This window comes from Lissotriton helveticus, chromosome 3_2 (assembly GCF_964261635.1).
Source record: "Lissotriton helveticus chromosome 3_2, aLisHel1.1, whole genome shotgun sequence".
Lineage (NCBI taxonomy): Eukaryota > Metazoa > Chordata > Amphibia > Caudata > Salamandridae > Lissotriton > Lissotriton helveticus.
Genome location: NC_136062.1, coordinates 485,287,597 through 485,305,745, shown reverse-complemented (window position 1 = coordinate 485,305,745; position 18,149 = coordinate 485,287,597). Strand labels below are relative to the sequence as shown.

General features: G+C 48.8%; 1 protein-coding gene across 6 annotated transcripts in view; it reads left to right on the top strand.

Annotated features, from left to right (window-relative positions):
* The window catches only part of CKAP5 (cytoskeleton associated protein 5), a 722,261-nt gene that overhangs the window by 345,404 nt on the left and 358,708 nt on the right, over positions 1–18,149 (top strand). For all 6 annotated transcript variants that reach the window (XM_078684427.1, XM_078684424.1, XM_078684429.1 and 3 more), the window contains exons 23-25: positions 1,854–1,967; positions 9,137–9,265; positions 9,431–9,625. In XM_078684427.1, the coding sequence (XP_078540553.1) occupies positions 1,854–1,967; positions 9,137–9,265; positions 9,431–9,625 (438 nt within the window). The remainder of the gene's footprint in view (positions 1–1,853; positions 1,968–9,136; positions 9,266–9,430; positions 9,626–18,149) is intronic.

Genomic DNA, 18,149 nt, shown 5'->3' with positions numbered 1-18,149 from the left:
ACCCCTGGGGTGGGAGCCTTCACTCTGAGCCCATAAACCAAGCCTTTTCTGGGCAGGAGAGCTTCAAAGGCCTTGTAGCCTTTGTAATGCGACCCCCAGCCTCTCCTGCTATCTAGAGCAGCCCCCCTTCCTGTCTCCTCTCCTTTTTGGCGGGAAGACAGGCGGGAAAACAGCCAGCCCAGAAGGTGTGCCCACCTCTGCCAACCCCACCCCTCAGGTGGGGGCAGGCGAGGGGAAGCCCACTCTTCAGATGGCAGACGCTCCCCAATCAGGATTAGGGATTGTGCTCCTTCCCAGACATGGGGTGAGCACACCAAGGGTGTAGTCACACTAAGGTCCGTACCCATTGGCTACTGACCTCAAGACCCCGAAACGCCCCCTAAATACAGTATTTAGGGGGGAGCCTTGAAGCAAGAAGTCAAACCAAGAAGAAAAGAAGGACCGAACAGCCCGTGCCAAAGCGAAGAGGCGGATGACAACCACTTACTTGGCCCCAGCCCTACCGGTCAGCAATACAACAGAGGGCCCATATAGTTGCGTAAAAACTGTCTTCTAAGTTGGCAGGAGCAAGGCTGTGTCAGGACTCCGAAGGGTCACGCGGAGGGGACCTCTGATCCTAGCTCGCCCCTCTCCCGGCGGTATGGCAGCGTAGTGGCTATAATTGTGGTTCCCAGATTGCAAACATCAGGTAGGCCTGGAGGAGGTAGGTAAAGTTCTCAGTCACCTGAGGTGTACTCCGGACCACGGCATTGCCCACCTTGCTAGCGGTCCTCTCTAGGAGGACTGCAGACGTTGAGTGTTCTGGGAGGCAGGTAAGTGGATACTTGTATAGTGGGTGGAGAAGCAGGAAGGCCGTGGTGCAACTGACTGAGGTCAGTTACAGCACTCTGCCTCTCAGTGGCAAACGCATGTGGGTTTAGTGTGCTCTTGTCTGCGCTGATTATGGAGCTGTGGATGACAGTCTCGTCGGCCCCCCGTGCGGGGTCACTTGTGGGCCAGCGCCTCGGCGGGGCGATGGGGGGTATGGATAGCGGATGGGGCACTGTTTTTGGCTCCCCTTCGCGGTGTTGTAGAAGTGTGCATCCGCCTTCCCTGGTGGGTAGAGGGAGGGTGAGTGCCACAGCAGAGGCCGGTGTAGGGCTAGGCCATTTTCTGTCCCTTTTCTTTCTTTCCCCCATTTATTTGTTTCCCTTTTGCTCATTTTTTGTCTGCCCCTATGTGTGGGCATCTACTGTGCTCCCCCCGCTAGCGTTCCTGTAATTTGGTCCAGAGAGTGCGTGGAGGGAGCACGAGGCTCATTTGCCTGCAGCCTATTGTGCCATATCCTGGGTCTCCATGACCCACGGATGTTGCTGGTCTCGATGCAGGGTAGCCCATTGTCTGTGAAGCCCTTGGGCCAGCTGTGATGTAGGTCAGGCTGATTTCTGTGCTATACTCGCGTTGTGGCTAGTGCTCCTCTGTCGCAAGTCAGGGTCGGTGTGGCTGCCCCGCGGTCCGCTGCAAGAGAATGGTGCTGGCTGCAGTGAACGGTCTCTGGAGCTTGGCGGAGCTGTCACTCTGGAGCCGAGACTTTCCCAATCCTCGAGGCCAGCGATCACACCTGACTGTCGGAGGTTCAGAGTGGAATGGCGGCTGCAGCATTTGCCATGGGTTCTCCACAACATCAGAGGGCGGTTGCGAGGGAAGAGGAAATGTGCAGGTCCACTGCCGCACCAGGAAACCCGCAGCTTCACTAGGAAAGCCACTGCCTCCGTGCCTGGCCCAATTCGTAGTGGAGCTCAGAAGCAATCGGCCATCTTCGTTCGTGGCCAGACCACGCCCCGGTCTTAACTATGTCTGTCTTTATTTTTCAGGTTCTTCAGACGTTGAGTATCCTCCAGCAGCTTGCTACAGCCATTGGACCGAATATCAAGCAACATGTGAAGAACTTAGGCATTCCTATTATCACCATCCTTGGTGACAGTAAGGTGAGTTACTTTATACTTTGTGTGTGTGATGCCTTCAAAGAGCTGTATAGTTCTGTCCTTTCTGGATGAGTAGACCAGAATACAGAGGGTGGAGAAGGTCATCTGCAAAATGATTTTAGTTTTCTGTGTGGTCTGTTACATCAGAATGTATTGATCATGGGCATTAGGTATGCAGCTTGTAGAATTGTGGTTAATTTGAGTGTTCGTGGAATCGGTGTTGTAGAATGAGGCGAGAGGTGGTTGTTGGTGTTTGCTTGAAGAGTTTGGATGTAGCAGCATTGTAGAAAATCCGGTGTTTAGTGTTTAGGGAAACCAGTATTGGGAAGCTTCAGACAGTCGAAGTTTTGCTATTAGTGTCCAGGATCCACTTGGTGTGCCATTGTGGGTGGTTTGGCGCACATTTGAGTGCCAGTTATGTGTTGCTTGTACCAGTCTCGGTTAAAGGAGCAAAACCACTTGTAATGAATACAGGACTCCTGGCCTGCAGGAAAAAAAAAACCCTGTCTTCAAATGGATACTTCTAAGCACGGACTGTTCACCTTTAAATTACTCCTCAGGTGCAGGACTGAATCTGGAAGGTCTGACCTTAGTGCTCCAGCACACCTCTAGGTAAGGCTGTGCTGCTATGATCTTAGCACGTCTAAGTTCTTTTGTTTCAGAGCCTTTGATAATGGCTCTGACACACCCTTTTCATTCTTTTAACAAGTTTTTCCAACTGAAATCCAGTGTGAAAGAGGAAAATGATCCCACCTAAAAATACAGGGATCAAACCATGCCTTGACTGTATTAAACAAATATTGGTGACAGACACCCATGAGGTGTGCTTTTGCTGCTTGGTCGTTTGAGGAATGTGCCCGAAAGCGATACAAGACCTGTGGCGAAGCTTTACGTTGCCAGACATTGAAAGAAGACAGACCAGTCCGGCTCGAAGTCAAGGGTGTGTAAATGTTTCTGTAGTAAATCTTGCGACAGGTACTCTTTGCACTCATCTGATAAGTCGATAACCAGGTCAAACTGGAAACACTATCTAAGAGTAGTTGTGAGTTCTCTGAGCTTTCACCTTAAATCCCTAGTGAAACCGAATTTACCTTCTAGCAATTTAGGATGAGCAGGGGAGGTGCAGGTGGTTGGTCCAAAGGTAAAGCAAATGCTCTCTGGCTTTCTGCTACCTGTCGCCAAAGCTGTGGAACGCCATGCCACTATCAGTTCGTCAGGTGCTATCGGAAGAGCTTTTTAGAAATTGAGAGAAAGGGTCTCGTTTGATATGTTTAGCCTCTCACTTTTTGCCTGGACATTGATGTGGTTTCGACTGTACTACACATGGTCCCTGCCAACCAGGTCACATGTGCCAGTGCTTGCTCCCTAAGAACTATTCCACAATTGGCTCTTCAGGTCCCCTTTAAGTCCCCAGTGAATGGTACCTGGGTGTCAAGGGTGTTAGGACTGAAGATGGTCCCCCTAGGAATCCCACACCTAGGCCAGATCACCCTTGCATCATGCATGGCCTGGTGCAGACAAAATGACAGACTTTGGCGCACTACCTGTGTGCCTTGCCGGCTAGGACTGCCCGATAGAGGTTAGTCACCCCTCTAGTAGGCCTTACTAGCCCTAAGGGAGGGTGTACTGTATCACAGGTGTGGGCATATCTGCAATATTGAGGGTCTTTTCCTTAATATTACACGAGCCAGGGAAGCCATATAAAGTACATGGGCTGAAAACGTGAGTTCCAAGCACCATGATTGCTGCACTGAACAGAAACGGGAGTGTTTAGTACCAAACTACTCATCACAATAAAACCACATCTGAAATAGACTTGTCTATTTCAGATGTGAAATAGATTCCTTACCTAGAATATCCCCAGGCATTCTACTGGATCCGGAAAGTTTTGCTAGCAGTACCCCTGCGTGTCAGTAGGTGGCGTCCTGCGGCTCCGCGTCAGTCGCTGGCTTCGTATGCGCCGAGATGACATCACGGAGACTACTTAGGCGCCACCCATGCACATTGACGTCAGTTCTTTCTTTTTGCGCGCCAGTAAGGGCAGATCCGGATAGAGCACGTACCTCAGTCATTTTTGACTATCTTTTTGAGACTTTTGTCTCGTGCTGGTTTTCTCTGGTGCGAGTAGGGATGCTTGGTTTTAAGTCCTGCGGGACCTGCCGTCACAATATGTCAGTGGCGGACCCTCATGACTTCTGTCTTTACTGCCGGGAGCGCGACCATGACTCCCGGTCCTGTGTTGGGCCATGGCCCGAATGCCTTGAGGGAGCGGCGCAGAAAATTGCTTGAAGTTTGGCACTCGTCCCCACGCTGTTCAAGGTCCAGAGGTTGTTCCCGTGACCGCTCGCGGAGCAGTCATCCCCGCTCCTTGGGATCCAAGTCTTCACCCTCTGATTCGGGTAAGAGATGGCACACGAAGTCAAATAAGCGTTGTCGCTCTCCAATGTCCCCCCGTCAGTCCTCGGATGTGGACGAGGGGGGCAGGGCTCCACCCCTGCGGCTCCTTCGGAGCCCGAGAGTCCCGCTGCCTACCCACCTTACCCGGGTCCGTCGGCGACTCCCGACAAATGCAAGAATTCCTTGCTGCCATGTACCGCCTGTTTAGACCTCGGGCTCCCGCCGGTGTGCCTTCAGACCCCACGTTCCCGTAGCTGGATCCTGCACTGCTGGCTCGGGCCACGGCGCCAAGAGGTCCCCTGCTGCCGGCTCCGCGCCACCCTCTGCTCGGCCGGCTGCGCTGCAGTGGATACTGCTGGTTCCACCTCTGCCGCGGTTCCCGAACGGTTTTGTCCCCGCTGGGATCTGAATTGGGACACGGCGCCACTCCCGGCGCATTTTCTTCCCTCCCCAATCCCTGCCCTGCCGACGAGGCTTGTGCCAACTGCGCCGGCGGTGGAGGAGGATTGGGAGGAGTTCAAGGATCCTCTTGCTCGTCGGTATGATTCTGAGCAGGACTGGGTGGACGACTTGTAGGAGGCCGGCAGCCTTGACATCTCCTCTGATCCGGGGTTTGCCTCTCCCCCGCCCACTATGGAGGAGGGTGCCTCATATACGGTGGTGCCCTGGGCAGCTGAGGTCCTTAACGGTGATCTCCCCGCGGTGACCCTGAAGACTAATCTCCTTACTGAGGTGCTCCAGTCGATGTCCAGTTCATCGGAGCCGCTGTTGCCCTTTAACAATGCCCTCACTGAAGTCTCCCTTTGTAGGGCGATTTCCACGACTGTGGCGCTTTGTTGCGACCCCTGGTTGCGGTTCATGGGTTCTCCCTGGACATCCAGGGCTCTCATGGACATGCCCTTTGACGGCACTCGCCTGTCTGGTGATAAGGCCGACACTGCACTGGAGCGTTTTAAGGACTCTCTGGCTACGGCAAAGTCCTTGGGCCTTTCCACCATGCGCCCGGCCACGTCTACTTTTCATTCCTTTCGTGGCCATGGCAGAGGCGGCCCTGGCCATTCATTCGGTCAAAAGCCTGCGCCCAAACTCGGCGGGCCCGTGGGCATGGAGGCCGCCAGGGTGGCTCTGGGGGCCGGCGTGAGGGTCAGTTCACGTCCGCCCCCGTGACGTCAACTTCGAAGCCTTCCTAGTCTGAGCTTCAGGTTGCAACCCACGTCGGTGGGTGGCAGAACGCCAATGGGGAAGGGGAGGATGAATTCTGTCACTTCCGACAAGTGGGTGCTACAACTCCTCCGGAGGGGCTACTCCCTCCCCTTTGGGTCTACCCCCCTCCCCCACCAGCCATGCCACCTCGGTTCCACTGCATGTCTGGAGATCACTTCGCAGTTCTCCAGCAGGAAGTTATGGCCCACTTGGCCAAGGGGGCCATTGAGCGCGTACCTGGGCCGGAAGTAGGACGTGGTTGTTCCCACTACTTTCTGGTCCCCAAGAAGTACAAAGGGGGCTTGTGCCCCATTTTGGACCTCAGGTACGTCAATCGCTTCCTCCTGAAGGAGAAGTTAGATGTTGATGCAGGCTCAGGTCTCGACTACTCTGGAGACTGGATGGTAGCGTTGGACTTGCAGGGCGCATATTTTCACATTTCCGTCCTGCGGCTCACAGGCGTTACCGTGATTCACGGTAGTCCATGAGCATTTTCTGTTTACCGTGCTCCCTTTCGGCCTTACCAGTGCCCCTCGGGTGTTCACGAATGGGATGGTGGTCGCAGCTCATCTGCGCAGGTCAGGAGTGTCAGTCTTCCCCTACCGCGACGACTGGTTGTTGAAGTCAGGCTTGCCCCAGGCAGTAGTCCCCCAGCTTCGGACTACAGCCGCCCTGCATTTGCTGGTGTTCTCCATCAATGTGCCGAAGTCGCACCAAAGTCCCTCTCAGAAGCTCCACTTTATCGGAGCGGTTCTGGATTCAACCCTTTTTTGGGTTTATCCTCCTGAGCAGCGAGTCTGGTATATTCGGGGATGATTCCGATTTTCAGCCTCTATCCCGGGTTTGTTAGGATGACCCTCCGGCTCCTGGGCCTGATGGCATCCTGCATCCTGCTGATGCAACATGCCAGATGGCATATGCGGGCTCTGCAGTGGGACCTGAAGTTCCAGTGGGCACAGCATCAGGGCAACTTGTCCGATCACGTCCCGATCTCAGAGGGTACTGCACGACACTTGCAGTGGTGGCTCACGAATCGCAATTGGGTTAATGGCAGATCCCTCTCCCTTCCCCAACCGGAGCACACGGTGGTAAAGGATGCGTCGCTCCTGGGATGGGGCAGCCACTTGGGAGAGGCGGAGATCAGAGGCCTCTGGTCTCAGGCGGAGTCCTGACCCCACATCAATCTTTTGGAGCTTCGGGCGATCCAACTGGCACTGAAGGCATTTCTTCCCTCTGTCCGGGGAAGTGTAGTGCAGTTGTTCACGGAAAACACCACCGCCGTGTGGTATTGCAACAAGCAGGGTGGAGTGGGGTCCTGAACCCTATGTTAGAGCTATGTGGGCTGCTGAATTCATATCTGTGCATAGATCGCCGCCTAGTGTTGGGTCCGGATGATTGCACATTGTTGTCCTGGAAGAGTCTTCGAAGTATCACGAGATAGGTGGCTCAGGAGGCTCTGTGTCTCTGGACATGGCTGGAACATCAAGGTATTACCTTGGTGGTTCAACACCTGGCAGGATGGGAAGGATTCACGAAGGAGAAACTTCAAAGTCATAATGCCTTTGTGAGCCTCTCCAGACCACTTGCTGCTCTCAGCAACTGGTCCCCACTGGTTCTACCCCCCACTTTGGGTGGGAGAACCGGCGGGAAAAACAAAGTGAGGAAGAGGTGAGCCCACCTCTGCCAATTCAACCCCTAAGGTGGGGGAGGCGAGGTGAAGCACAACCTTGATTCTCCGCCATCTTGAGGACGGGGAGACCCAGCCAACCAGGGACAGGCTACTGCCCCCACCGGTGAGTGGCAGAATAGAGGGTGTACCCACTCCAGGGAAGGGACCCATTGCCCTTTACCTACCTGTAACACCCCTAAATTTAGTTTAGGGGCACCCTGAACCTTCCTTCCTCGGATCCATCAACCACAAGAAAAAGAGAAGGATGAGGAGCCGTGCAGAGCTAACAAGACGACGACGCCCACTGACTTGCCCTAGCCCCACAGGCCTGTCTCCCCCTCGAACCTGCTCCTGCAAAACCCGGGCGTGTTAAGCGGAGTGCAACCTCAAAAACCCTGGAGGATCTGCCTGTCTTTCAAGCTGTTTCTCCCGTGAACACCTGACTTGTTTGATCTGCAGCTTCTGGTGCTAGCCAGGAACCGCGAACCCTGCCCACTCTGCCCCCGCCCCAAGCTCGAGTGGAAAAACACTCAGGTTGACATGCTTGCCCTAAAACATGTGCAATTAGCAGATACCTTGATTAATGAGCACAGGGTCTCTCAAACTAAGCCTAATGCCCCTGTTCTGCAAGTGTACAATTTAAAAATTAGCCCCGCAATATTATATGGTGCCGTACTCTGGGGCTTTGAAAACCTAACCCCATTAGTATTAGCGCAAAATAAGTTTGTTAGATCTTTAGTTGATCTTCCGCAATCCTCTCTACTTATGCCTCTCTATTCAGATTTGGGCTGTCCTAGTATTCAGGATGCAGCACACTTTAGAACAGCATTCTGGAGAAGACTCTGGACTACTCCTGAGCTTTCCCTCTATGCTAAGGCCCTACTTGCAGTAAGGAGGCTGGGTCGATTGTATCAGATCTCATGGTTGAACAACATTAAAATCACGTTGTTCGACATTGGGAATGAGCACTTTGTGGGAGGACCCAGAGGTTACAGCATTTCCCCCCAAAAAGATCTTCAAGGCAGCATACTGGGACATGGTTAAAACCAAGAGGTTTTCACCTATCACAAGGCCGACACGGACTAGGGAGTTCCTGGAAGTAAAATATGAGGTTAAATTGGAAGCCTCTTGGGACCTCGTTTCTAGGCCTGTTAATCGAAAATTGTACCATCAGTTCAGAGTAGGTTCACTCCCAATAAGAGCGTTCACTTGCAGATGGCTTATCAGCGAGTGATAAATGTATCTTTTGCCATGGCCACACCGAGACCTTAGCCCATATTTTATTTGCATGTCCAGCTTACAATCTCCCCAGAACTAAATTGCTTAAACCCATTTGCAGGAATTTGGGTATAAGAACTGCAATGGAGGCCCTAAGGATCCTATAGTCTGATACGACAGATCTTATTGCAGTTGCCATGGCTAAATATTAGAGATGGATGTGGGCTATTCGAGCCAAGAAATTGGGGGTAGACCAACCTGCACTGTAAGAGGGATCAGACGTTAGGTCCAGAATTTATAGGGAATGATCACCTGCTACATCTGTCGAACATAGGCTAATGTAAATCAGGTGTTTCTTTTGGTTTTTTTTGGTCTTCGACCCTGTGATATGATAGATGAATGTTATCTTGCATTTTAAATACCTAATTTTATCGTTGATTATGTATAAATGTGTTTTCATAATGGATATATATTAATTTTCATAGATTTTTGATAGTTTTTTGGTCTTAATAATTATCAGAATTTTTTCATGAGATTACATTTTTATACATTTTAAATATGGACTTATTCTGTCTTTTATGATTGAGCAATCGAAATAGACTATTTTGAATTGCTACTTGCCCTCAGCAACAGAAAAAAAGTTCATTGAGTTTTTTAAATTCTGGTTTCTCACACTTTTCTTTAGAACAATGTGCGAGCTGCTGCCTTGGCTACGTTAAACTCCTGGGTGGAACAGACCGGAATGAAAGAATGGTTGGAAGGGGAAGATATGTCAGAAGAGCTCAAGAGGGAAAACCCGTTCCTCAGACAGGAGGTACTAGGTCTTTATTTTTCCATTCAGAGGACCCATTTGCATTACTCCAAATATTGAATTAATATGTTAACACTGACACTGAGGAGAGACATTGGTTGTCTGTCTTAAACGGATTGTGCACATCTCCACTTTCCAATCTTTTGTTTCTCCTGTTTTTATTTTCAGCTTCTTGGGTGGCTGGCTGAGAAGTTCCCTACTCTCCGAACTGTCCCTTCTGATGTCCTCTTTTGTGTGCCTCATCTATACTCCTGCTTGGAGGATCGGAATGGTGACGTGCGCAAGAAGGCTCAAGATGCTTTACCCACGTTTATGATGCATTTAGGATATGACAAGATGGCCAAAGCTGCCGGCAAACTTAAGGTTTTACTTTATTATTTGACTATAGATCAAACTGATGTACTTTTGTGAAATATTCTGTATCGAAAGGATATGTTCTTTCCGCTTCCAATGAGAGGGGGATATCGGTCTCCGGGCAGGCTAGAGTTGTCAGTCCATGTTGAGATGTTATGAGGAAGAGTGTGGAATGTCTGTTCTTTGCCATTCATTACTAAAAGTTGGATTTGTTTGTATTCCAAAGAAATCAAGCTAGAATACAGCTGTCATTTCATATAGTTTGCAGTTTACTAAAAGTTGACTGCATTGCTCATGAGTCTCAGGTGAATCTGATTTTTCTGCTTGATAATCTCGGATTCCTCATCTACTGAATTCTTTAGGTGCCAGAGTGGAAGTGTGAAGGTTTCCATAGCTCTGACACACCACTAGGTGATGTGCTTGGCGTCAGCCACGGGTTTATCATCACTGTGGTGTTAATTCTTTTTTTGTATTTTTTCTGTGCCCTTCAGCATTGATTTTGAGCTGCATTCCTTCAGTTTTCCTTTTAGCTCCAAATACTTTTGTTATTGAACTGGGAAGTCGCTACCAAAGATCAGATTTTAAGTCAACCCCTGTTGAAAATAAATGTTTGTTATGGACGCACAGGACCTTTGCCTGAACCCAATTCAGTCATACACTATTGCATTCACAAGCTATCCAGGAGTGTGAGGCTAGTCTGTAGCTGACAAGTCTTGCAAGAAATGTTGCTGCTCCCTTTCTAGTTCCTCCTACTCCAGTTGAAGCCTAAAGCTTCTCAGATAAAGCGCACACAGAACTGTACTCCCTACTCCTTCACCCTCAGCCCTGTTCTCTCGCCTTTCTAAGGTCTCTTGTCTTGTGACCTGTGTGAGAAGTGCTCTCTTTCTGCATGGTTGCTCCCACTTTTTGCTGAGCTGCTGATGTGCTTTTACTGAGTGTGCCCTGAGCACCTGCCAGAGAAGTACCCACTGCCTTTGTTTTTTCCCTAAAACTGCATTGAATTCAAAACCCAATTGGCATCTCTGGCCACAGGTCAGCCCCTGGTAAATGGTACCACAGGTACCCAGGGCACTGTGACCAGAGAAGGCATCTAAGTGATGCAGCACTTATTGTGCCTCCCTTAGAGGCCCTGTACCATTACACTCACACACTACCTTTGCAGGCTGCGTGTTTTGGTACAGAAGAAAGTGAGGTCGAAATGGCACACATAACTGTACACTACCAGTGGTGAGGGCACAGGTGCACAAGCCCTGTACCCCTACAGTGACTGGGGCCATTCTTAGACATTGTAAGTGCAGTGCCGCCATTAAGTGTATATGATGCTGGGAGTCTGTCATTACGAACTCCACAGCATCATAATGGCTACACTGGAAACTGAGAATCTTCTCAGCACAATAAACCCACACTGATACCAGTGTGAGATTTAATGAAAGAATGCACAAAGGGCATCTTAGAGATGCCTTCTGAAAAACGACCTACCACTAGCGTCCAGGCCGAGTGGCTGGCTTTAGCTGCCTTGTTTCTGGACCCCTGAGTTGAGAGCTGCTCTGGGGGGGGGGGTTGAAATAATGAACATCCTGGGACGAGGTGCCAAGCCTCCTCTCAGGATGGGCTGGGCCTACAAAGGGGAAGCTTCAAAGGCTTGCCACCTTTTGTGAGCTTCCCCAGACCACTTGCTTCTTTCAGCAACTGGTCCCCACTGGTTCTGACCCCCACTTTGTGCGGGAGAACCTGCAGGTAAAACAAGTGAGGAAGAAGTGTGCCCACCTCTGCCAACGCCACACTTCTACGTCCTCTGTGAAGTCTTTTTTTTTTTTTGTGAAAACTTTTTATTGAATTTAACCCCTTCAGTGCTAATGACAAGGGTAACTCGTCATGTAGGGCCCATTGATTTCAATGGAAAGTCAATGGCCCTACATGCATACCCCTTAGCAGCCAAGTGGTTAAAGAACAAGAAAATAGAGAAACAAAAGAAAACAAGGCAGTCCAGTACAAGCGTGTCATCATGTGGTTTGCGGGGGGGGGGTACAAATGTAAAGCAGACATTATCGCATTCAAAATATACTGTGGGATGGGGGGGGAAGAGAAGGAGAACAGAAGCAAACAATATATCTATATTTCTGCGGAGGAAACATCAGGTTGGGAAGAAGACCCTCTGGGTAGTCTTGACTCTATTTGCGATTCGCATCCCTCTATTTTAGTATGTGGTTTTGTTCCCTCTGGTGACCACTGTGTATTCATGCTACTTACCTGTTTTTTTTACTTACCTGTTTTATTTGCAAAGTATTGTGTACATCTCAGAGTAGGAGATATTTGTGTTAGTGAGTGTCTTATAATAAATACATATGTTCGAGGCATGTGAGCTGCAGATTACACACTGCATAGATTGCCACATAGTGTTGTGCCTGGATGTTTGCAGTTTGTTGTTGTCTTGAAATGTTCTTTGGAAGTTCTTAGGAAGTCATGAGATAGGTGACGACTCCTTTGGACCACATTGCGCTTGGGCATCGGCTCCATCCTCGGATTGTGTTTTTTCTGCCATCTGGCTCGGATGTGTTTCCTGAGCTCCGGTTTGGAACCGAATTTCCTCTGGCACGTAATCCTCACCCTGTTCGACGGTATTTCGATCACGCTCCACATTGATGCGATTCTTCACCACTTAGAAGTCTTCGATTCCGATCGTCGACGAAGGCCTTTGGGCCTACCTGGGCCTTACTCTCTGGCTCATGGAAACAACGCCATTAAAAAAGTGTCCTCGATGTGGGTCGAAGTTTCCCCACACCAATCTACATGAGGTGTGCAACCTTTGCCTCTCACCGGAGCACGAAGCCAAAGACTGTTCCGCTTGGGCCTCTTTCCGCTCCAAGAAGACTATTTGGGACCGAGTAGCTCGAAGAACAATGGCTCGCTAGTCCGCTTCGATCCCCGATGACATCTTTGAAGAGGGCGTTGACATGCCAGAACACCAGCATGCCGAAGAAAGTGCCGGCTCCTCTGATCCTGAAGACTCGGACATCAAGGACATCACTCCAGCTCAACGGTTCGTAAGTAAGACCGTCGACCCCGACCCTTCCTTGACACCCTCAAAAAAGGCTTCGGTCACACCCTCACCTTCGGGCAGGGGTGCACACAGAGACTGCTTCCCACGCCCCGCCTTCGGGCCCGGCAAAGAAGCCTACTAAGCCTTCAGGCGGCTCAGGCTCGAGTCAGCCTATTCCCGGTGCCGATACTATACCAACATCGAAGAAGAAGCCATCTTCCTCAACCACACTGGCTCCTGCTCTGATGCCTAAGCACATTGTGCCGGAGACTGGCAGGGGCTCATCGATGCCGAAACCGCACTCGGAGCGGAGTAAAAAAACGCCTAAAGGCACAGATTCACACGCTTTCGAGCCGAAAAAACACCCGGAACCAAAAAAAACATGTTCACAGTCACACTTCTAAACCAAAAGACCCTAGACCAGCTACCGACTCGGTGCCGAAAAAACCTCCGGAACCGAAAACTTTGCCGAAGGATCTGCCCTATACAGAAGAACTTTTTACACCAGATCCTAATAAAAAAAACTCTTGTAAAGGATCCTCAGACTGGCCAGCTAGCTCTTAGCTCCAAGAAGAGACCACTAGAGGCGCCGGCACCTCCTCCTCCTCCGAAGAGACATTGTAACCTCTCCATTAAGAGTCCCTTCTCCACCACCTCCGCATACTGTTCCTCCTCCTACACCTCCTCCACCACATCATTCGCCTACACCATCCACTAATCCAGATGATGATGTAGATACAGACTCTGATGACACAGGTGGGGGGCACATTACCCAGTAGGGACCAATAGTCCCCCTCAGTCACCTAACCCTTGGGATGATTGTAACACCCCTGATGTGCCTTACGTCCCCCAAGACGATGTATATCCTTCCAGGCCTTTCCCACCAGAGGACACTATAGGTTTTAACCTACTAGTCCAGAGAGCTGCCCAGTACCATGGGGTTGACTTGCACACGATGCTGTGGAGGAAGATTTCCTATTAGACACTTTTGATAACCCACAAAGGTCCACTGCCATTTTGCCCATGCTTAAAGGTGTCATCAAGCACACAACCGAGGTTTTTAAAGATCCTGTCAGGGCTCGGATCCTCAACCCTCGCATTGAGAAATATAAAGCTGTCCCTACAGATCCAGTTTACGTTAAAGGTCCAGCACCACTAGATTCTTTAGTAGTGTCTAATGCACCGAAACGTGCTAATTCACAAACATTAGGTGAGGTCTCACCACCAGATAAAGAATCTAAGCTCCTGACGCTTCCGGTAAACAAACAGCGTCCCAGGCAGCTAACATTTGGCGCATTTCCAATACCCAAGCGTTGTTGGCAAGATATGACAGGGCACATTATGATGAACTGGAGTCGATAATGCAGCATCAACCAGACAAATATAAAAAAAGGGCCAATGAACTTATACAAGAAGGTAAAAATATTACTAATACTTCCATTCGTTGTGCCCTAGATGCTGCATATACTGTATCAAGGGCAATCAGTACCCTTCTACGTAGACATGCCTGGCTACGTGTTTCAGGTTTTAAACCGGAGTTACAAAATTCCATCCTTAAACAGCCATTTGATGAGGCACATTTATTTGGCCCAAATGTTGACGTGTCTTCAGAAAAATGAAAAAACACACACCGCAAAATCTATGGGAGCCTTGCAGCAGCAAGCTCCCAGACATTCTTTTCGTCACTCATATAGATGCAACTCCTCCGAAAGTCCCTCCGCTTCTAACAAGACCCCCTAGCCAATCCACATTCACTAAGGGCTACCAGAGATAGGGCTACAGGGGTAACAACAACAAAGGCAGAGGCAAAACCAACAACTTCCGCTCTGCCTCCACCCCCTACCCAACCAGTGTGTAGAACACCCTCATGCCACGATCCAACAGCTCCACATCTTGGGGTTCACATTAAACCACACCAAGTCTCATCTGCAACCATCCAAAGTACAACAGTACCTCGGTGCCACAATAAACACCTCAACAGCGCTAGGTTATCCCTCTCCGGTAAGGATAGCCAGGATGCAAACTCTTTGTACAAAGTTTCAGCCACAACACTCCCTTCCAGCTAGAGTGTTCATGAAACTCATAGGGATGATGGCCTCTTGCATTTTCATAGTTCCCCATGCAAGACTCAAATGCGTCCTCTCCAAGAGTGCCTATCACGTCAATGGAACCAGGCTCCAGGTCACTTAACAGACCTAGTGTTGGTGGACGGTCAGACTCATCGCTCTCTGCAGTGGTGGAACACCAAAAACCTTTCAAAGGGCCAACCGTTTCTAGAGCCAGTTCCTCAAATAGTCTTGACTGCGGACGCATCACTCTCCGGCTGGGGAGCCCACCTACTGCAACACACCATGCAAGGCAGGTGGACACCGCAACAAAAGTTACTCCATATCAATCATCTGGAGTTACTAGCCATATTCCTAGCATTCAAAAGCAAGTATCAAACAAAGCTGTTAGTCCGCACGGAGAACACGACAGCCATGTATTACATACAGAAACTGGGAGGAACACACTCCCTGAAACTCTCTCAACTAACACAGGACATATGGCGGTGGGCTATACCTCAAAACATATTCCTACTAGCTCAGCATGTTCCAGGAGTGCAAAATACCATAGCAGATCTGTTGAGTCGTCAGACACAACAGACCCATGAATGGGAACTTCATATGCAAGTTCTTCAGCCATTCTTTCAGATGTGGGGATAACCTCAGATAGACCTATTTGCCACCCACGAAAACGCCAAATGCCAAGCTTCGCCGCCAGATATCCACACCCACTGTCCAAAGGCAATGCAATATGAATGAACTGGTCAGGCAGATTTGCTTACGCTTTTCCACCTCTACCACTTATGCCACACTGCTACAACTTTCTGTAGTACTGCACCAAAAATAATACCTGTCTCCACACCTTTTAACACAGAACCGTGGAGAGATCAGGCACCCGGACCCAGCTCAGCTCAACCTGGCTATCTGGCTCCTGAAGTCCTAGAATTTGGATATCTTAACCTTCCTCCAGACTACATGAACGTCATAAGAGGCTAGACGTCCAACCACTAGAGCATGTTCTGCAGCTAAGTGGAAACGCTTTGTAATATATTGTCACAACAACAATATTAATCCCCTAGACTGGTCTATTCAACACATCATAGGATACGTACTGCACCTCCAAAGATGTAACTTAGCCTACACGTCTATTAGACTGCATCTTGCGGCAATACCAGAATATCTGCAAATAGACATCTATCTCTGTTCAGAGTGCTTGCTATTAAAGCCTTTATGGAAGGCATTAAGAGAATAATTCCTCCCAGAGTACCACCTTCACCTTCACACGGCTAATGGGGCCTCCCTTCGAACCCTTACACAAATGTGAACTACAATTTTTAACCTGGAAGGTTGCTTTCCTAGTAGCTATTACTTCTCTGCCGAGAGTTAGTGAACTACAAGCACTAACCATTCAAGAACCCTTCTTGCAAATGCATCACAATAAGGTCGTTCTCTGTACCAATCCAAAATTCCTTCTCAGTCATCGCTCCCTTCCACCTCAATCAATTTGTGGAATCCCCGTGTTCTTCTCGCAGCCACAAACAGTTGCAGAAAGAGCTCTTCATACCCTAGATGTCAAAAGAGCATTGCTATACTACATCGAGAGAACACAACCCTTTCATAAGACCAAACAACTTTTTGTGTCTTTCTCACCACCACACAAGGGTAATTCCATTTAAAAATCTGGAATAGCTAGATGGATTGTCAAATGCATACAGATTTGTTACTACAAAGCTAAACGTACTTTATCTGTTCCCCCTAAAGCCCACTCTACAAGGAAAATAGGGGCTTCAATGGCATTTTTAGGGAACATTCCCTTAGATGACATCTGCAGAGCAGCTACATGGTCTACACCGCACACATTCACAAAACACTATTGTGTAGATGTGCAAACCAAACAACAAGCTAATGTGGGCCAGGCTGTTCTCAAAACATTATTTTAAACTACTGGAACAGATAGGGGTGGTCACTGCTAAGAGTGGGTACTGCTATACAATCTATGCACAGTGTGTAATCTGCAGCTCATATGCCTCGAGCGGAAAATGCTACTTACCAGTATGCATCTGTTCTTGGCATGTAGATCTGCAGAGGTACACACTCCCACCCGCCTCCCCGGCTACCCTTGTCTGTTCCAGTATTATCTTAATTAGATCAAATTACATGGACATCCTTCCTTTTCTTGCAAAGCTCCATCATTTCCCTAATGGCGAAAAACAATCTGAGGATGGAGCCGATGCCCATGCGCAATGTGGTCCAAAGGAGGAGTCGCCTACCTCGTGACTTCCAAAGAACTTTTCAGGACAACAACAAACTGCAAACATGCGGGCCCAACACTAGGTGGCGATCTATGCACAGTGTGTAACTCTGCAGCTCTACATGCCAAGAACAGATGCATACTGGTAAGTAGCATTTTCCTTTTATAAATACACTGTGTGGTTCTTTTTCACTTAATCTGTACCAGGAAGATTGTTCTGGTAAAACAAGCTGCTGTACACCTTCTGGGCTAAGCCTGAAGGCTGCTCTCCACAGCTACCACTTCGAGCTTTCTACGGTTGTCCAAGACCCCTAAAATCACTGGATTAGTGCAGGGTGCTACATTTACACAAGTGAGCACCATATACTAAGCCAACCTCCTACAGTGCTCACTTATGAATAATAGGAATGAATTGAGAAAATGTACGAATGACCAACTTGGGATTTTTGTAGATGATAAAAAGGCCACTTCACTAACAGGGGGTCGGAGCTCAAGAAGGAATAGCTGTTAAATGCATTTCATAACCATAGTTCTCCAGTTTTGGAAGCTCAGTCACATGCGGCTCACCTTATATTGCAGCATATTAGCATGAAAAGCTGAGGTACTGAGCTTCTCTCAGAAGTGTTCTAGAGTGATTCATCCTGATTGGTTAAGGCAAAACTTTGGCCTCTTTTTGAGTAAAATGTATGATAGGTTAATAAGAGGCCTAGGCCTTTTCTTTTTTTAGTCCATACCGATCATGGTACTACTAATCAAAGGTACCGGGGACTCACATCATGAGGACTGGAAATAATTCAAGCATGTGAATCTATTGGAGCTTTCAATACTGGAAAACTACTGTTACGTAACTTGTTTCTTAACTGCTAATTCCTTATTGACCTCCGTGTTAGTGAAGTGGCCTTTTTTAATCATCTAAAAGATGCCAAGTTAGTCTTCCTCACACTTTTTCAATTAATTCTTATTCTATTATTTTAGTCTGAGAGTTGCAGAAGGAGACAGACCTGAAACTGACATAAGTGTGCAGTGATGAGCCTTATATGCGACTCTGTTCCTCACTTCCAATGTGGTATGAAGTCACTGCAAAGCTATTTGTCACCATTTATCTCTTTCCCAGTCGTGCGCCTTGGAATATTTTACTTGTGATGAATCTGCAGTTAGAGTATCCACAAAAGAGAACATTACCATAGGTAAGTAAGT